Below are 21,476 nucleotides of genomic sequence, written 5' to 3'. Positions count from 1 at the left end.
GACCAAAGAAGCGATACAAAGCGGAACAGCTAAAAAAGAAAAAGAAGAAGAGGAAGAGGATCCCGGGTCCCCGTGCGTCGAGGTGTCTATACCGAGGGAGGACAACATCAGCTGATCAGCCTCAAAGTTCCCTGGTGGCTCACGTCAAGCAGTGGGAATGGTGGGTTGAGCATACTTTTTAGAGGTTTATGTACTTGTTTCTGTGTCAGGAGTCTATTTACATCATACTTTATTGTTTGTAAAGCGCTGAAACCTTAATGACGTATTGTTTAACTCAAACCATCCGTGCATATCCAAGTTTGGTGTCTGGGTTTGTCACGTCAAGCAGTGGGAATGGTGGGTTGAGCATACTTTTTAGAGGTTTATGTACTTGTATCTGTGTCAGGAGTTCATTTACGTCATAATTCATTTGTTTGTAAAGCGCTGAAACCTTACAGTCATGTTGTGTTTAATATCTCCACCCAACCCCAGTGCTCATCCAAGTTTACTTACTGTTACTTGGGTTGATTATGCTTGTTACTGGCACTGCTGAGGGAGGGTTCCTCTAGCCTCAGGTCCCTCTCCATCCCCCACCACATGGGTTTGATTATATGAAAAATGGTAAAAATTTTCTTATTAAAAGTACAGCATAATTGTGATAATTTTAATGATTTGAATTAACTGACATTTGTTTTTCTTAGATATCACAACGTAGGGATTTAGTGAGGAGCAGTGGTTATGGTAAATGTCTATAAAATCACAAATCTTAACCCTTTCATGCACCAAAAGTTTAATAAGTTTCTCTTTCCACTGCAACATCCGTCTGGGGCTCCCTAGGGGGCCTCGCGGCCATGCGGTGAAATTTTTTATCATGTTATCGATTTCACCCACGAGTATTCTTTTTTCCTGGCATTATTATATATCATTGGTTTTGGAAGAGATTATTCTGCCATCTGAAAGAAAAAAAAAAAATCAAGAAATGCAAATAACATTTAAAGGGATGACCATCGCACTCACAGACTGCCTGCTGAGAGGCAACTAAACCACAGGCAATTATCACTTCAAATCCAATAGCACGAGAGAGTTGACAATTAGTTTAATTTATAAGTCTAGCTTGGATCTTTGATGTAAAAAAATTTGGCGTGATTCTGAAAGATACTTTATTTTTGGCAAAGTTTTTAAAGTTTTTGACGCGATTCGAGTCAAAAGCTCATGTAGACGATTCTATTTTGATGTGAATCGTGTCATGGTGTGTGAAAGGGTTAAGAACAGACAAAACCTTGGGTAAGTTTTGCTGTCTTTCTAATTAATCTAAATATTCTCCGTGGAAATCACTAGCTTCCCAGGTTGACTGATTATATGAACGCACCCAAATTTTCTTCCCTACCTTATGAAGTACTCTCATGTTGTCATACATGTCTTCTACTAACCTTCAGACTTTCCCGTAAACTGTAGGAAAGAATGTAATGATTAAATGTGTTAAAATAGGGATGAAATGTACGTGCAAACCTGCTTGGCATCAGGCAAGTGAGTAGCTCAAAGTAATAAAATGTGGAAACAGAGGAGATGAGAGGGCCAAAGCCCCCTGTTAGAGGGTTCATGCATATTCACCTGTCTTTTAGTGTTCCCAAAAGGGGGGTGAAGTGGGGTAAGTCCCCCCGCAGGTTAGAGCCTTTTTGATTTTAGCTGTGGTGAGTGTATGTGTGAGTGAGAGTGTAAAAGTATGCAGACTTTGGTTGCCACTGGACTGTGTGGGTTACTCTGCCGCCCACAGACATGATGGTTCTCATGCAGAGTTCATGGCTATTTTCACACTTGTTTTGATCTCTACACTCCTTTCTATTGTTTTCTGGGAGGTTTGAAGGTTAATAAAATGTGTACGTATATAAAAACAGAAAAGCAGTTAGTTAAGTAGGAAATGAGACATCAATGTGTTAAAAACAATACTGTTTCCCAGAATTATCCTCTTCTTCTTACAACTAGTGATTTCCACCAAAAAAATAATGCAAATTGATGACAAACACATGGAGGTTCACCAGCAATCAAAAACTGTTTCATCTCCATAATATATTACGTAAAAGAAGAAAATAAGTACGTACCTCAGCCCTCACAAGACCTCAAGTAATGTGAACTTGGCTGATGCTGAAGTGAGCCACCACCTCAACTGACATTTAACTATGTACTTCTCTTGGTTAAGATTTGTTGTATAAGTGCACCCATATCTCACTTCCTACCTTATAAACTAATATTTTGTTGCATATATTTCTTTTACTAAGTTTCAAATCTCTTGAAAACTGTAAAAAAGACTGAAAAGATCAAAACAAGTGTCAAAATAGTGATGAAATATGTTTGCAAATCTACACGGCCACAGGAGGCTGAATACCCCAATGCAACGGACTGTGGAAACGCAGGGGTCAAAGGTCTTTTGGTCTTCACCTTTCTTTTAATGACCCTAAGGGGCTTTGAGGGGGATGAAACCCTCTGATAGAAAAGAGCATGATCATTCCTGTTGGATTTTAGTTATAGTGAGCAGCGAGTTTTGGTTGCCGGAGGGAGGCGTCTTTGCCCCTCTTTAACTTCCCGTTTGTCTTAATGTTACCAAAGCCAACATTATTATTATTATTATTATTATTATTATTATTATTATTATTATCATTATTATTATTGTTATAATCTTACAGGTGATTTGTGTGAATTTTCATAGCCAAATTTCATTCAATATTGTAAGTTTGGAATGTCTTTGGATTTCAGGGTTCCTCAGGCGAGGGAGGAGGAGGGAGGGAAGAACGATGGTGGGAGAACCCCAAGCTGTCTCCAGCTGACCTGCGACAGCATTCAGAAACATGGAGCCTTGCTGATGATGCTGCCATGGCAACCCTCCTACAGAGCATTTCCCAGGTCAGACAAGGCAACCTGCTAACACCTCTATTGTGTGTTTGCAGATATAATTTCAGTTCCTTAAGCAGTCAATTCAAGTGATAAATTAGGTGTCCTTTTGAATTGTAACATTTGAGTAAAAGCATGCCTCATCTGTATTTCCTCCTGCCTACAGCTTGAACTCTTTCAAGATGAGGATATCAGGACACCTCTCCTTCCGAAGTTGACCTCCCTTTTGGCCACTCCTCTGAACGCTTTTTGTGGGAGCAGCGAATAGCAGGCTTTTTTTTTCCTAGAGTTGCTTCCTCTGCTGAAAAAAAAATGCAGATCAATGATACAATTGTGGAGAGAGAGAGAGAGAGAGAGAGAGAGAGAGAGAGAGAGAGAGAGAGAGAGAGAGAGAGAGAGAGAGAGAGAGAGAGAGAGAGAGAGAGATGGTTGTTCTGGAGGACCATCATGCCAAGTAGCTCATAGGGCGTTAAAACTGATAAAAAATGATATCAGTGCCCAAAGTGCCTGTCATGAATCTTGATGGAAGTCCATTCAATTTTGTGGAATATTTACTCTGTTCTACCCATAAATCTTTAAATAGTAATGTTCCACAGGCTCTGTTCTATCCTCCACTGGCTCTTTGTTATTCATTAATGGTTTTTCCATAACAAACTGTTCCAACCACTCTTATATTGATAACTTCTCTGCATTACTCCACATATTTTAACCAAAGACCCTTTCAGCAGCAATTACATAACTCAAGATTAAACGTTGCAAAATGCCTAGCCTTTACTATTATTTGTTAATGGGGCAGAAGGAACTTTGTGTCCTCCAATGCCTCAAAGACTCAAAGAATTAAACTGTGACTGTTATGTTTATCTCATTGTCAGCGTTTGGTGTCACGAACTCATGAGGTGGAGGAAGCTCTTGAGAGGGTTTTGGAGGACACGGATTGCATTGTCACTAATATTGCCAACACCAACAATGCCTTCCACATGCTAGCCAACACACAATTTATTGAGAACAGAACATATCAAGATGATGCAGATATTGCAAGAGAGAAGCAAGAGACTTCAGAGAAGGTCTGTGAATACACTTGCAGCTTGATTTTCCTTTGGTTACTTGAGTTGTACTGAAATATCCATGAGACAGAATTTTAGCTTATTATGGAGAGTCTGATGAAAATAAAATAATTCTATAAATTGACTGAATCATGATAATGACCTGTTATTCAGAAGTAAAATATTGAATTCATTCCTTTCCATTAGCCACCAGTAACTGAGGAAGACATCTTGGGAAAGTGTAGGACAGCCATAGAAGACGGCCTCAGTTTGGTAACCAAAAGTTATGAGCGTCATGAAATTCAAGACTCAGATTCAGATGATGACGACACCGCTGGCAGGTCAGTATTGAGTTTTGCCATTTCAGATTCATGACCTTCCCTCATCTTCCACTAACCTCTGTACCCTTCATTCTGCATTCATAGTTAGATCTACTTATGGCTGTTACAGGTAAAGTATTATAAATGCATCATTATCGCTGTACTGCTCTGCATTCATATTAGAATATAAACTTTGTAAAAAATCTCATCTGCACCTTGGTACTGAAGAAATTATTAAGATAGATGAGAATTTTTGCTCATGCGATGTCACCGTGGCGCCATGATCGGATACCTCGCCTCATGTGTTATCTTTGTTCTTGCAGCCCAGTACCTGTGTATGCTCTCATTGATCCCTATGAGAGCAAGCCACTGCCTCTCATCATAGGGACAGAGGGCTTCCTGGCAGATGATAAAGTGGGCCTGGAAATATCCTCTAGTGAAGAAAACTCTAGAATGACTTTCAGCCCTGATGACACTGAGAGTGAAGAAGAGTTGGAAGATGAGACAGACCGTGTAACTCTGCAGCAAAGGGCCATCCCAGCCAGCAGCTCCAGGGCATTGGTGGGTTAAGTGATCTAACTTGTTGAACCTTTGTTGAAATTTAGAGCAGAAACTGAAATAGACCGGATTCTTTACGTAATTTCAACTTGGAAGTAAAAGCAGGTGTTTGAAAAGGAGAAGATGAAAATGATGATAGCTTCAGAAGAGTATATCTATTTATAATGCTCTTGCTACATTATACTGCCTCTGTAGTGCAATGGTCAGCACACCTAGCTACGAATCCACAAGCCTGGGTTGAAATTCTATCCTGAGCAGTCATTTAGCAGCCCACCCAGCTGTTCATCTTCCCTATAAGCTGGTCTATAAATGGGTATCTGGGGGAACCTGGGGGAGTTAACTGTGGTAATGCAGATGTCACACTGGTCCTGTGTCCCTGGGTAATGGGTTATCATCTGCCACAGTCTCAGGGGCCAATATGATATAGATGACCACCGAGGCCATGCACAGCTTCTGCGTATGCCTCCAACCTTACCTTTAGCTCTTCATGCTACATTGTACATAAAGAACAGTAACAAAGTTCTTTGTTCATCAGTAGGTACTTAAGATTTCATTTTGATGATCCACATTTTGCTTCTAGTAGAATTTTTGTCTTTCCTACATGTATAATTTATCATAATGTGTAAAACATTTCCCTTGTGTACCAGTTTATAACTTGTCATGTTATGTAAAAAATTAAAAATATATAATAATGAGACAAGGGGAGTGGTACAAAGAGAAATCTGTATTTTCTTTTCTTCTTTTTTTATGGAATGTACTTGTAGCAACTTTTGAATTGGTGTTTGATATTGCTTCATGATGTTTTATCTCTTTCAAGGATGATGACAGTGACTCTGAGTGGTCAGGTGAAGACGGTCCCTTGCCAGAGAAAATCATATCTATTGTAGGGAAGCAAACACAACCACAGCTGTCCAGTGAGGAGGAAGATGATGAAATGTTTGTGCCTTCATCCAGGAACTCTAAAAAAGTGAGTTTAACAAATTTATTAGTATTCCTTACACTGTAGTTTTTCAGCATCTTGATTGATAATTTTACTTTGGTTCCTTCATTTAGCCTCCTTTCATTTCATAAACACCCCAATATGTTAGTAGTCAGGAGGAAGGCTGAATGATGATGATGATACAATAACTTTGCAGTAACACTTAAAATCAGTAGTTTTATCAGATCAGTCATTACTCCAGTCCATCTTTGTCTTCATCCTGGTACATCACACTCAATATAAACTGGATTTATCCAGAAGCTGTGTTACTCACAGGAGGTCCAGTTGAATCTCAGATTTTTTAAAGGAATATCAATGAGCATTCATCATCTTCCCCAGAGATTCTTGGCAATGCTACCGTGCCCTACTAAACTCATAATTAGGTCTTTCAGTTTCTTAGAATTATGGTCTGCCAGATTGAAGATAAGTTACACATCCTAAACTTTTGAGAAATTTCTTTAAAAATCTAATTTGTGCAGATTTTTCATGGTCAGTCACACAAATATGGCACACACTGGGAATTTTATGGTTTTATGCTGGAGTCATTTATGGATGACAGTGTATATAAAAATGAAGTTATATAATCTTGCCACTTAAATAGATAAAAAAAGACATTGAAGCTTCCTTAGGTCATTCAAGGGAATACACTTTTGTTTTTCTTGTGCTGATTGTCAATGGACTTTAGACTCATTGCTTGTGATAATGCATATTTTTATGGTGTGTTGGTGGGTTACATAAGAAATTAATATTTTTTATGGCAAGTTTATTGTGGAATATTGGGTGTGTGAAAGAATGTGTTAGTTGTCACACTTATCTGGACCAGCTAGAGGGGGAGTCTCTTATCTCAGTACTTCCTCTTGAAGGTGAGTTGCCACTTGTGTGTACATGATCTATTGTTTGATTGATGGTATATGTGCCAGCATGAAATAGGTTTCACAAGTGCACCATATCTAGATACAAGAAAAAATTATAAAAACAGAAGCATATAAAATTGGATATGGTGTTTGATAAAGTGGACATGAATAATTGTAGGAATTGATGGCAGCCTGCACATCCACTGTTAGGTGTGGGTGTGACTCAGTCTTTGAGGCACCATAAGTGACAGTTGGTAGCAGCAACACAACAGCATTGTTTGTAATACTTAAATTAATCTGTCAACATGAATTTGTTATCTGACCTTCTTCGCTCACTGTACAAGAAGTATCAACATCATCTGATTTCAAGTGGAGATATTTTATTAGATTTTGACATTGCTGTCGTTGTGATCTGCGTGTTGCTGGTTGCTTGGGGCTGGATTGGATCTTATTTTGTCAAGAAGAGCCACAATGATTAGTTATTTCATCCTCATTGCCATTGGGTTGCTGGTCCTCACCTGGTTCATTGTAAGTATTTTATGTCTTCTGTTAAATAAACTGATATGCAATTGATGACTAGCATGTGACTACAAGTTTATTGGCAGTTTTCTATAGAGAAGGAAGGTAGGTGAGAATCAGGTTTCCATGTCCATTCTTTGCCCTCCTGAAGGAGCAGATGAGGCTGCCTGTATCAGAAAAGTAACAGATGACAGTACGACTATTTTCTCTTGCCATCATGAATGTATTTCTCTTCCAGTTTATATATATATATATATATATATATATATATAGAGAGAGAGAGAGAGAGAGAGAGAGAGAGAGAGAGAGAGAGAGAGAGAGAGAGAGAGAGAGAGAGAGAGAGAGAGAGAGAGAGAGAGAGAGAGAGAGAGAGAGAGAGAGAGAGAGAGAGGTTGTTGTTGTTGTTGTTGTTGTTACTATTATTATTATTATTACCGTATTATTATTATTATTATTATTATTATTATTATTATTATTATTATTATTATTATTATTATTATTATTATTATTATTATTACTACTACTACTAGGCACCCACATAATTCTTTGTTTTATTACAGGTGGGCAACATCTTTTCCTCAGCTCACAATGCTGGGGCGACCATACCCACCGTTGATGCCAACAAAAGAACAGGTAAGGTCACATCTGCATTCATTCTCTTCATCTTCATGACTAGTGACTGTAGCCTGACTAGTAATTGCAGCTTGAGTTCCATAGGCATCTGAGGCAACTTTCCCTCTCCTGCCTTACCCCAACCTGGCTGGGCCAGCGCATGAGAACAGCGATGAGGTGGGGGATGGGTGGGAGGCATGGGAATGCTGTGTAAACAAATAGTTGTTCTACCTACAGTGGGATAAATGAAATATCTACTCCTTACTTAACCAAGTATTACCAATATTATTGGCCCGGTCATAAGTTTGAGCGGTCATGAGTTACATGCCATAACTTGAGGACTACCTGCAATGATAAAGATACGATCATAAATACAAGAAGAACATTTACTATGAGTAAATAATAATGGAGGGGAAGCAATATAGAAAAACTACATTGCATTTATATTATTTAATCCTGTTTTTTCTCTCTTCTTTTAACAGGTGTGGACTCTGACAGTGAAGATGAAGGGTTGTTTGGCAAAGAGCAAAAGTCATCAGGCTTGTTTATTAAACCCAAGTTACCACCACAGACCCGTGAAAATACCAAACCCAGCCTTAGTAGGGCCCCAGACACTCTACCCTCCTCAGGTATCTTTGTTCTGTCATTTGTATTTGGTTAATTGCCGTGATAGAAAATATATTTTCCTATTACAAAGTAAATATCTTTGCTAAAATAAATAAAATAAGATTCAATTGTTCTCATAGAGCTAATGACTGTATTACTTTTATATTTACTACACATGCAGATAATCAATCCTGGGTTCTAGTTCCCTTATTTTTTGATAATTGATTTGATGATGATGTAAATGGCAACGAGGAATATTAGTTATACCAATAACTACATTTAGATAATAGGAGTGCTGATGTAGAGAGGTGAAATGGAGTAAGACAGTAGGTTATGTTGATAGCCAACTCCTTGCTTACCCTTTGCATACTTGCCATATAATAAATGTCTAAAAACTATCCATATTCAAAAAATATTATTAATCTTTTAACTATTGATCACTACTTTTGACAGCACCATCCAACCCATTAGGAGTAGAGAATGTCAGGGCCATGCCACATGTAACCCCAACCAAAGTGCCTGTCCCAAGTAAGCCAAGGCAGGTTGAAAGCAATCTGTTTGATAGTGACTCGGATGATGGAGATCTCTTTTCCAAGAAGCCAGCACCTTCAGGTAAGTGCCTGACTTTTGAAGGCTTTACATCTTCCTGAAATGTAAATGTGTGCAATAGAAAGTATCTCTGGGATGTGTTTCCATGTAACAGTTGATCTATTGTGACCTTCAAAATTTTGAACATTTTATCTTTTAATTATTAATGTATCTGGCATAGATATGTAGAGGTTTGAGTATTGTTATTATCATTATCAATATTATTATTATTATTATTATTATTATTATTATTATTATTATTATTATTATTATTATTATTATTATTATTATTATTATTATTATTTTTATTATTATTATTATTATTATTATTACAGTCAAACCTCACCATTTGCGCACAATTAGGCGGTCTGAAGGTGTGCAAATTGCGAATGCGCAAATGGCGAAATTAATAACCTATGGGGAAAAACACATATGGGTCTGCTGGCAGGAAACACGTCATACTCACGGCCAATCTCTCGCTTTTTTCTTCCACTGTCCACCTTCTTAATCACTTCCACCTGTGCTATGGTCATTATCGGGTTCTTCCGGGGTTTAGGCTTCCATGACGCTGCGTGCAGCATGATGGTGGTGCAAAGGTGAGGCAGAAAATATCGAATAATCGCAGTCACCACGAGATGAGGCAAGGCGATCGGGTTATGGTGGGAAATGACATGTTGTGTATGTTGGCAGTGTTCTTCACTGACGGCAGAGGGCGCGCGGGTGGTAGACAGCTGTAGCTCGTCAGCAAAAGCCATTTTGCTGCCAGAATAGCTAGTAAACATCCTCAGAAGATTAGCGGATGCCATTTTGCTGCCAGAACAGCTAGTAAACGTCCTCAGAAGATCAGCAGACACCATTTTGCTGCCAGAACAGCTAGTAAACGTCCTCAAGATCAGTGGACGCCATTTTGCTGCCAGAACAGCTAATAAATGTCATTAGAAGATCAGCGGATGCCATTTTGCTGCCAGAACAGCTAGTAAATGTCCTCAGAAGATTAGCGGACGCCATTTTGCTGCCAGAACAGCTAGTAAACATCCTCAGAAGATTAGCGGATGCCATTTTGCTGCCAGAACAGCTAGTAAATGTCCTTAGAAGATCAGCGGATGCCATTTTGCTGCCAGAACGGCTAGTAAACGTTCTCAGAAGATCAACGAACGCCATTTTGCTGCCAGAACAGCTAGTAAATGTCCTTAGAAGATCAGTGGACGCCATTTTGCTGCCAGAACAGCTAGTAAACATCCTTAGAAGATCAGCAGATGCCATTTTGCTGCCAGAACAGCTAGTAAACATCCTTAGAAGATCAGCAGATGCCATTTTGCTGCCAGAACAGCTAGTAAACATCCTTAGAAGATCAGCAGATGCCATTTTGCTGCCAGAGCAGCTAGTAAACATTCTCAGAAGATCAACGGACGCCATTTTGCTGCCAAAACAGCTAGTAAATGTCCTCAGAAGATCAACGGACGCCAATTTGCTGCCAGTGAGACGCCGTTACCATAGCGGCGAGGTGCGCAAATGGTGGGATGATGGCCACAAATGGCGAGGGCGCAAATGGTGAGTGCGCAAATGGTGAGGTTTTACTGTATTATTATTATTTTTTATTTTTTTACTATTATTATTATTATTATTATTATTATTATTATTATTATTTTACATTATTGATCATGAGCCTTCAAATATAACTTAAAAGGAGAAAAAATGGTGGAAGAAATACGTATGTAGCAGCACTAAGGATTCCCCAACTGAGGGTTCTTTGATTATAAATACAGGAAATGCCCCCCCCACCCCCCCACCCCACCCCCCTTTTATCTAGACTGCCATTATCTGAACCACACCATTTTCTAAATGAGGGACTGTCACTTACATTTTTATAAATTATTTTCATCTTCTCAATTAAAGCCTTTCAAAACACCTTTTCTTGCACACTGAGTAAACTTTTCCCCTGAAACTGACACAGCCATTGCTCCTCCCCTCCCTGTATACAGTGTTACAATGATGGCTTACTCCAATATTCTGGAACCTCACTCAGCTTAATCTCTATATTTCAGCATTTCTGATGATATACCATCAGTGCCAGGGTTTTTTCCTACTCTTAAGGACTTCTTTGCCTCCACTATATCACCCAAGAGAAACTCAATCACTGAGAGGCTGATGCTGCCAATCAGTGGTCATGCGGCCCTTACCCTCAGCCAATGAGGCTTCAAGATTGACTTAGTCTCTTGTCTGTCATACCTTTGTTGGTGTCAGTCTATATGCCAGTTATGTTAACTGTCCATTTTTCAATACCAGAATAATTCCTTTTTGACTGATTGGCTTTACTGTTGCACAGAGCAGCTTATTAATTATTAGGCTTAAAACTGATTTGTACTGAATAGAAATACTGATAATGTGACCCTTAGACCCCCTTCAGACAGGGCCACTTAGCAGTGCTTCTCAGCAATACTACTGTTTGTAAATACTGGAGATAAATGGAGGCTTTCACACGCAGCCACTACCATAAAAGAGTAGCGCTGCAGATAGTTCGCTGCTGGTGGCGACAACAAAAAATGGCGCTGCTTGTCATAATACCTGGCATTCAGTCATAGCTTTCACTATCTTAGCCCTTTCACACACCAAAAGTTTAACAAGTTTCTCTTTACACTGCGACGTCCTGCCTGTGGCTCCCTAGGGGGCCTTGCAGAATGGCCTGACCATGTGGCAAAAATTTTATCAATTTCACCCACGAGTATTCTTTTTTCCTGGCATTATTATATATCATTGGTTTTGGAAGAGACTATTCTGCCTTATGAAAGAAAGAAAAGATCAAGAAATGCAAACAAATAGCGAAGTTTACTGACTCTGAAAAAAAAACAATTTAAAGGGGCAACAGTCCGTGCTCACAGACTGCCTACAGAGAGGCAACTTAACCACGGGCAATTATCACATCAAGTCCAACGGCACGAGAGAGTTGACAATTAGTTGATTTTATAGGTGATTTGAGTCAAAAGCTCATGTAGACAATTCTGTTTTGCCGCGAATGGCTTCATGGTGCGTGAAAAGGTTAGTAGTGCATACGTGACGCAACTGCAGTGTTGCTAACGTCAGACTCATTTCGACACTCAGCAACATTGCCAGAGTCAGATCTTCTTCCACATCCATGTTCTATAAAAGACCTTATCTAGAAAGGTAAGCAGAGCTTCAAATGCATGTTAGCAGCACCACCAATGCTGGTGTGTAGACAAGCGCCACGGAGCAGCACTGCTAAGTGGCCCTGCCTGAAAGGTCCTTATTCAGAATCTCATATTAAATTAATAATCTTAAATTGATGTGCATTAAATCAATGTTTAACTGTCCTTGGAAAGTAAAACTTTCTCACTAATGGGATAGTTATGACCAAAATAAGATTATTTGTACTATAGAATTTTTCCATATGAGATTCATTTTGCTTTTAGAAGATGAATTGATGATGGAAGTGGCTCAATTACCAAAATCACAGAATCACAAAAAATTCTCCATGCATTCCAGAAAAAGTATCAAAAGTCACAGAGCAAAATCTGGGTGAGACTCAAGCAACCAGTTCAGGTGGACTCTTCTCCAGTGATGAGGACTCACCACTCTTCTCAGGTCTCCCACAAACACAAGGTCAGTGTAATGTTGTTTAACCTTATTAGATTTTATTGTATTACTCATGGTGAATTTGGAGGTCTCTGAATACCTTTTACCCGCTTTTGGAACTTAATGTATTTGCTGCAAATTCAAAATAAAGTTGGCCCCTCTCTCTTTCTCCCTCCAACAACAGCAACAACAAAAGCATCACTAAAAAGCAAAATAATAAAGGGCTGAGTGACCTCTCTCTGTAAATGGATAACCAAGTTCTTTTACACTCCTCTTTTGCTCTCAAACTTATGCTCGTTAACTGTTTTGCTTTGCTTGAAGATTGCAACCCACAATATCTTCACCCATTGATAGAATTCAACTGTCAAGTTTCTGCACATCAGTGATCTAGATTAGGCACTAACATCCCTTTAATTCCTGATCCTAATTCATTCCTTGTTAGTTCACCCTCACACTTAGACTAAATATTATACTTGTCCACACAAACAGCATTGCACTCATCAGTTAACTATTGTAAAGATATTTAATAGGCGTACCTAACAGTCACCAAATGGGGGGGTACAAACTTGGCAGAGGGACTTTTTTGGCAGCCATAGCTGGTAACGGGCTAAAGAGTAGCTTATCCAGATATTTTGTTTTTATTTATTAATGATCCACGAGACATCCTAGAGTTTGGCCAATATTTGTATCTGAATGTTTGCTAAGGTGTTTTGACCCATCTATATATGATAAGATGCTTGGTCCAGAATTAATTTTTGTCATTCCTGTCTGTACCGATTCTAAGGTTGCTTTGCCATTCTGTAAGAAGGGAACTGAAACTGAAATGGGTGGTCTAGATAGGGTCTAACTAGTGCTAAATATAGTTTGAGAGTAAATGTAGTAAAATGTAGTATTTATGTTGCTTACCTACACTTCCCAAAATAAATCATAATGTATACTCTGTTGGTGCAGTCCTTAACAGTAATACAGTGATGCCTGAGTCATGGAACATACCAGCACAGCCAGTCCCTTTCACAGCTAGAATGACCCAAGGGAACTTCAGGGTCACTCATTCACTATTCAAGCCTGTAACTCCCCTCCCCCCATTGCTTACAACCACAAGAAATATCACCCTATGAATGTCTCTGAAGCTTTCAATTTCAAGAGAAGTAGAACCTTTGATATGCCTTTGTTATTCAAGTTCATTCTTCTGCCTCAGTATATCCACCACAGACATCATTCACAAATTTGTTTACTGCCTGAAAGTCATCCCATGCACACCTCATGTAGTACTTCCAGCTCACTGTGTTGTAATGATATATTTTTAGGACCTGGGAATACCAAAGAAGATAATGAGGAGCCTCCACCTAAGCCCAAGGAGTCAGGAAGGAAGGTAAGAGCACAGCTGCTGAGTTTACTATACATAGTTTGTAAAGGAGTACAGTAATACCACTCAGAGGATTTGATGCATTCAAAGTTACCCTTTTTCTCCTTGTGCCACTTGACTAGAAATGTAACACGATTGTCTGAAATATATTGCATTTTTATCATTATCTCATATGTTTATAACATTCTGAACTAACACTTCATTTTTTTTTTAAAGGTTCCCGTTGGAGGTGTTAACATCTTTGGGGCAGCCATCACTTCTGCCCTCCGAAGACAGCACTCCTCAGATGCAGAGTCTTCAGATAAAGAGGATGACACAGAACCTGATACAAACAGCAACAAAGAATACATGCCACCTCAATTAAAGCCAGATGACAAGCCCCCTCCAAAGGTTTCAAATTCCACAAAAGTGTCAGAAAAAGGTGGCTTATTTGAATCTGATGATGAAGATAACTTGTTTGAAACACCTGTCAAAAAACCTGTCTCTGGCTCAAAAGATGTTGCGAAAACCCTGGCGAACACTGTACCATCTCTTCTTGACAATAATACCAAGACTCAAGAAGAGAAGGATCCTTTAGACAATGAACCTCCTAGTCTGTCTTGGAAAAATGATAATTCAAAATCAACAATGGGGTTGTTTTCAGATGATGATGATGATCTTTTTGGCATACCTACTACAACAAAGAAGAATGATATCTCGGTACCAGGAACTGAAGCACCAATTACAAAGGAGAGCCCACCCAAAATTACTCCAGTGCCTTTCAAAAGTGAGGAGTCAGCAGCATCCAGGCCTACCTCAATATTTGCTTCACCACCTGAGTGTCCAAAACCTTCAGAGCCAGTCAATATTTCTGAGCCATTGAAGACTAGTCATTCTCTATTCAGCTCTCCAAGTGATGATGATGATGATTTATTTTCGTCTCTTCCAAAACCTATTGAAAAGAAGCCCCCTGCATCAGCCTTCATGAGAGACCCACCTCCTCTTCCACCACAGTCCAGTGCCAAGAAAGCAGAGTCATTTAGTAAAGGCCCAACACCGCCTGATATGTTTCCTAATTCAAATAACAATAAATCTATAAAAGTAAATCGTGAAGAGAAACCCAAAGAAACATCAAGTTTGTTTGGTTCTCTGTCTGATGAAGAAGACATCTTTTCTCCAGGTCCTCCATCTAAGAATTCACAAGCTGTTCCATCTCTGCCAAGCAAAGAGGAAACTGACCCCTTTGGAGAACCTCAGTTGGTTAAAAAGTCTACTGCAACAGAAAGCTGTGAAAGTGAAAATCAACTTGGGAAGGAGGCAACTGAAGGAGTATCTGTGTTTCCAGATGAGTCTCCAAATAGTGACTCAAATCAGAGTCCAAGGGTTGATCAGAGCAATAGCTTTTCTAAAGGATCTTCAAATTCATTCTCAGATACAAACAATGATATTGCTATAGTTAGCAAGGAAGATGATATATTTAACTCAACAGAGGATGATTTATTTGATGTCACTAAAAGATTACCAAAGACAAGTAGTTCCTCCTTAAAAGAAGATTCATCTAGTCCTTTGACAAATGATGCACAACTTCAAACTAATTCTAAAACTTCACCTGTAGTATCAGAAGATGCTGTTACCTCTTCTACTCCAAGATCACTTAAAGATGATCTTAGTGCATTAAGTGAAAAAACTTCAGATCCAGTGAGTGTATCATCCTCTCCTGTTGAGCCTGATGCTTCTGGGACAGAGAAGCCTAAAGAGAGTGTTGTTAAGCCACCAGTAGGTGGTGTTGCATTATTTATTGGGAAGGAACTGGATGCACAAATCAACAAACAGAAAACTTTACTTAAAACTGTGAAGAATAAAAACAAACAAAATATAGATGATATATTTGGTGACATGAATGATTTTGAGGATGAAGATGATGATCAAAATACACATCTTGTAGATGATGACAGTAGCGATGAGTTATTTGGTATCAGTAGTGGGCAAGGGAAAAGTCAACGTAGCTCTAGTGTACTTCTCAGGCAGAGTCCCCCATTACTTCCTGAAGAAATTCAGGATAATTCGAAAGCTGAAAATGATTTGTTTTCCATAAAGCAAAAACCACCAGAAGTTCAAGAAGAAATTTCTCAAAGAATACCAATAAAATCAGATGACGAGCCTGACAGATCCCCAGACAGCACCACCACTCAACAAGATTTAAAGTCTGACAAACCAGAAAATCTTGAAGAAGGAAAGGAAACTAAAGAGATTAGTCCTAGAAAGAAGCCTCCTGTCGGTGGAGTATCAGTATTTGGTGGCAGTGCAATGAGAAACAATGAGTTATTTGCTAAGGTGCTACAGAGAAAAAGTATGTTGGCTTGTGAGAGTGATAGCAGTGAAGAAGATGCACCCACTGAACCAGCAGACACAGCCAAACCCCTAATATTGCCAACAGAAAAGGGTACAACAGTCAAACCCCTAATTTTGCCAACAGAAAAGGGTACAACAGTGTCTAAGTCAGAGAAACCTGTTAGTCCAGTTTCTCCACATTCCATCTACCCTCCTGTCTTTTCTCCTGATCGTCCAGCATCAAGATCTGGTGGGGATGAAGATGCTGTCAGTTTTGATGATCCTGCAACACAAAGTAATGTTTTACAGAGTCTGAACAAGGTGAGGTATCAGATATATACTTTTTTCCCAAAGTTCATATATTGTAAACATATATAGGTCATTGTTGTGTTTGCCTTTCTTGTTCAATATACTTTCTCTTTGCTTTAGCTATGGTTGCAGTCATTATGTAATTTTCATATATCCAGAATGAAAATGCATTCCATACCATTACATTTCCCAGTTTTGTAGATTACATATTGATACTTATAATGAATGAAAGTACCATTGGATAACTGGGAAATGGCTCCGATAATGTTCGGGCTCACATCCTTGTTTTATTAAATAATGAAAAAGAGGTGCATTTTCTGATGTTTTTCTCTTTTTTTATTTATTTCCAGTTCCTACATCTAGCCATAATGTTAGTATCAGGAGGTATTGTGCAGTATATAGTTCAACAATATGTGAGGAAGGAGATGTAATTGATTCTTTGCTACCTGCAGACTCGAGCAAGAGGGAGCCTGAAGCGGCGACCTCCTAGTAGAGCCCACAGGAAAAAGGCTTCCGATGATCCTGATCCGTCTGATGCCCCACAAACATCTATGTCTCCAGCCATGTCAAGTAATCATGAACATCACACCATAACTGTTGATACCAGCAAAACAGAACCTAATCAGCCTGCTGAGAGACTACAAGATCCACTGGTGGAGAAAGATCAGAGAACGGTACCTGTGAGTGCTGAACAAAAAGAAGTAAATAATTCTACCATCAATGTAAAGACCAGTACCTCAAGTAAAGCTTCTGACTCTGCTAAGGGTCCTCTCGAGCCAGTTGGTGCCTCAACTGAAAAGAAAAAGAAAAATGTGACAGCTGTTGATAGCAAGGATTTTCTTGAAGCTCCAAACCCAACTAAGAGTGGCAGTAAAGTAAAAGGCCACTCACTATTTGATGGAAGTGATAGTGACGAGGACTTGTTTGGGGAGAAAAAGCAGAAGAAAGCTGCGAAGAACCCCACATCAGCAGGATCAACGACAGTTCCAAAGATGAGAGGAACAAAGTCTAAATCTCACTCTCTATTTGAAGATGATGATGATGGTAAGTTGTATATGCTGAATATAAAGAATGTTTATCTGAATTCTCAGTCCTGTGCATCTTAATCATAGTGTGTTTACAACAGCAGTTAGCATAAGTGTAAGTCTGTAAGCCCTGTACCAAGAGTCATGAAGGTTTAGCGACGAGGATCAAAGGGAAGCATGATGCGTACTGAGTCACTAGCATTTTTGGAATGAAGGTTTGCGGGAGAGACGAAGGGAAGGCAAGGTCTACCCCGTGTCTACCCTTATACCTTCGAGGAAAAATATGTTTATTTTCTAAATTTGGCGTGGCAGATAGTTGTGGTTCAGTTAAAACAACCTGAGAAAATATTTTCCCTAATTGGAAAGTCATTTACAGTCGTCCCTCGCCATATCGTGGTTCACTTTTCGCGGTCTCACTGTATTGCAGATATTTAAACTGTATATATCTAATTTTGTATCGCGCTTTTTTCGCTATATTGTGGGATTTTGCAGTATATAGGTATATATATATATATATATATATATATATATATATATATATATATATATATATATATATATATATATATATATATATATCTATATATATATATATATATATAGATATATATATATATATATATATATATATATATATATATATATATATATATATATATATATATATTATTTTAATTATTTTTGTTGTAAAATAAGCATTTTCTAGCCTAAAATATTGAAAAATATATAAAAAAAATTAAAATATTAATTAGAACATATTAACCCTCTCGCGCACGATGACGCGTTTCTCGTCATCAAAGGGTAAAAGGTCCTGGCGCACAATGACGCGAAACGTGTCATAAAAGTTAAAAATATTGATTAAAAATTAAGTTTTCAGTGAAAGTGCGTCAAATTTGTGAGCATCATTTGTTGGGATAAGTTTCTTAATGGTAACATATGGCAACCTTTCAAGGAGTGTAGATGAGGAGCTTTGAGCGATTTTTAGTTGTTAGCATACTCTGACAGGAAAGGAAAATAATACAGTTTTCTCAGTGTAACTCGGGAACTAATAGGCATATGAGGATTTTGAGGATACCATAAGAATCCTCACTAAATTCCGCTTTGAAACATATATTCGGCTAAAAAAGTTGGCCCACAAAATTTCGAGCTAGCGAGTGGGGAAGAGTTGATACTTCGGATTTATTGTCTATAATACTCTATATGGAGATTTGAAACAAGTTTGTATTGCTTATATATATACTTTCCTCTATTTTTATTTGTGCATGTTCTAGTACAAGTCTTTATGAAGCCACTGATACCAAATTTATTGGGGTACGATATATCTGTGAGGGTAAAATACGTCCGGGAATGTAGAGTATCGCGGCAGAAAAATAAGGCCGGTCGGGCCTGAGAAATGTATGATGAGTGGAACAGAAACTTATTGGAAACTTATGGTGCGCAAGAGGGTTAAAAGAATATTAAATCGAACTAAAATATGTAGCATACAGCAGATGAGTAGACATGTATGGAAAACGCAGCAACAGCCACTTCTGTTTGAGCTAGTTTGCCCACATGAGATTGTACACGGCACACTATTGGCTGATGGAGGGGGGCGACCAACCAGAGCACTATGTTCTGTATCCTAGGCGCTGATTGGCTCAGCATCAGTCTCCTCCATCTCCCATGTAGAGCATGCGTTTAGCATCTCGCCTTGTCCATTTCACATCGAAGTCTGGTTGCTGTGCATAGGGGCTGCGCCTGCAAGCAGGCGAGTTCCACGCTAAAGGATTCAGGACTGCGCATGCTCGAGGAAGCCACATCTCGTAATTGGTGGAGCGTTGCCCCGCCCCTCCTCTTCTGCTGGCAAATACAAACAAATTATCTTGCAAACAATAAAGTAAATATAAGGTCGCTACTTCACAGATTTTCGCCTATCGTGGAGGGTTCTGGAACCTAACCCCCGCGATAGACGAGGGATCGCTGTATTATAGTTGCAACAAATTTTTTTTTTTTTATTTATTTATTTTTTTTTTTTCCCAACAACAACATCAAACACCTTCAAAGCACAGAGGAACCAGCCAGGCGGGAACCTTCATAGCTCACTACCTACTTTTTTCTACGACTTTATTTTCTTTTCATGGGTAAATAACACTTGAGAATTTACCATTATGATAATTGTTTTCTTTACTGAGCACGTTATGTAAACATGCAAAGAGTGAGATAGATGCAAGGTAGGGAGGGTGTGATTAGGGCGTAATTATTGTCTACCCAGTGGGCACAGGTGTAGATTTCCACTTGGTAATATGGCTGTAATAGCATTGTGTGTGTGTGTGTGTGTGTGTGTGTGTGTGTGTGTGTGTGTGCGTGCATTATATCTGGTAGGTGGAAAGTAGGCTGCACTGTGTGTATGTGTATTATATCCTACTTTACCTTCTCCCCCGAGGTGGAAGGTTTTAATTTCAGAATGCTCCTGGTAACATTTTCTTACCTTTTCCAGTAGACATCTTCAGCTCAAAAAGTCAAGTAACCAAGACATCAACTGGTGCAGCAAGAAGCATTTCAGTAACGAAACCAAAGGGGAACTTAAAGCAATCAAGTGAGCCATTTGAAGACCCTCTCTTTGGCAATCTCAAGAAATAATCCAGTATTCCTAGCTTTTTGCTTATGAATATTCGCAATGCTCAAAGTTCTACAGGTATTTTTTGCAAATATTTTCTGAATAGGTTGACTCAGCACACACACACACACACACACACACACACACATGAGATGTGAAAAAGTTTAGCGAGATGTGAAAAAGTTTAGCTACCCAAACAGAAGCATTGAGCTGTGGAATGGACTGGAGGAGGAGGTGGTTTGTGCAAGAAACATTCATGATTTTAAGGAAAAGTTGGATAAGAGAGGATATGGAGATGGGACAGCGCGGCCTTAGCTCTTTTCCTGGATGTCACAACTAGGTAAATACAACTAGATAAATACACACACATGCACATTTCTATATACAGTAAAATTTTGCATTCCCTGAATCATGGTCATTAAGAGTGCAACACTAACTCCTGTCCAGTGAAAAATAAACAATCCAACCAGAAGTGCCGAAATGGCAATGGCTGCCATTCCCTCTAGAGTTCCCTCTTTTTTCCCATGTATTAAGATTTTATCATACATAAACATATTTCAGACATTACCCAATGTATTGTGTTAACGTTAGAGAATACACAAAAATTGACGAGTTGATAAATATTCATTTAACGAAAATATAGTTTTTGCTGATTACCTGACTATGGGATGTATTATTACAGGCTCTGCTATCAGGGGCAGAACATTGTGTTTCCACAGTTTGTCTTTCCTTCTGTACAGTGTTTTTATTTTACATTGCAGGTAATGAATTACATAGTTCTTAGTACTCAAATTATTCCTGCTTTGATTTCCACAGAATAAGTAATATTATTTATGTATTTTAATGGGGTAATCTTATTATTTTTCAAAGATAATATGACCTAATATGGTCCAGTGCCTTAATAGAAATTTAGAGATCTGAAGGTTTTATCTATACAAAGTATGGAATCAAAATTATTTTTTAATGATAGTTTTTCAACCTTCATATGAATATTGATTGAATGAACAGTATTTGTATGGGCTTGCTAATCAATACAAATGAATGTAATCGCCTGAAATAGGGGAATGGATGTTATATACATTTATCAAATAAAAAAATAAATGATTCCCACTAATTTTTCCTGTGTACTGATTCATGGACGTAACAAACAATATGCACACACTTCTTCCACTTGCTGGTCATTTAGAATACTACTACTCAGGGACCACTCCTATTAGTGAATAACATTAATGTTAATGGTGTCCAATATATATATATATATATATATATATATATATATATATATATATATATATATATATATATATATATATATATATATATATATATATATAT

General features: G+C 38.5%; 1 protein-coding gene across 4 annotated transcripts; it reads left to right on the top strand.

The window, feature by feature from the left end:
- Positions 1 to 22: 22 nt before the first annotated feature.
- Positions 23 to 21,246, top strand: LOC127007427 (WASH complex subunit 2-like). Of its 4 annotated transcripts, none has more exons than XM_050878427.1 (14): positions 23 to 160; positions 2,731 to 2,877; positions 3,738 to 3,929; positions 4,116 to 4,249; positions 4,552 to 4,789; positions 5,604 to 5,753; positions 7,699 to 7,771; positions 8,233 to 8,379; positions 8,810 to 8,968; positions 12,446 to 12,562; positions 13,843 to 13,907; positions 14,118 to 16,532; positions 16,973 to 17,564; positions 20,025 to 21,246. In XM_050878427.1, exons 1-14 carry the CDS (start codon positions 158 to 160, stop codon positions 20,162 to 20,164), a joined length of 4,572 nt encoding a protein of 1,523 aa, XP_050734384.1. In that variant the 5' UTR covers positions 23 to 157; the 3' UTR covers positions 20,165 to 21,246. The 4 variants fall into 4 exon arrangements, with proteins under 4 accessions (XP_050734384.1, XP_050734382.1, XP_050734383.1 ...); XM_050878425.1 differs by having other exon boundaries at positions 20,022 to 21,246; XM_050878426.1 differs by lacking the exon at positions 23 to 160 and adding an exon at positions 318 to 336 and having other exon boundaries at positions 20,022 to 21,246.
- The last annotated feature ends 230 nt before the right edge of the window (positions 21,247 to 21,476 follow it).

This window comes from Eriocheir sinensis, chromosome 35 (assembly GCF_024679095.1).
Source record: "Eriocheir sinensis breed Jianghai 21 chromosome 35, ASM2467909v1, whole genome shotgun sequence".
Lineage (NCBI taxonomy): Eukaryota > Metazoa > Arthropoda > Malacostraca > Decapoda > Varunidae > Eriocheir > Eriocheir sinensis.
Note: the sequence above shows the minus strand (reverse complement) of the source record. Positions and strands in the feature narration are given on the sequence as shown.

What these genes read in the sequence shown, in the direction of transcription:
- LOC127007427 (XM_050878425.1), top strand. An exon ending in TCCTACAGAGCATTTCCCAG is followed by an intron (nt 2,878 to 3,737) that starts GTCAGACAAGGC and finishes TCTCATTGTCAG; the next exon opens with CGTTTGGTGTCACGAACTCA. An exon ending in TGATGCCAACAAAAGAACAG is followed by an intron (nt 7,772 to 8,232) that starts GTAAGGTCACAT and finishes TTCTTTTAACAG; the next exon opens with GTGTGGACTCTGACAGTGAA.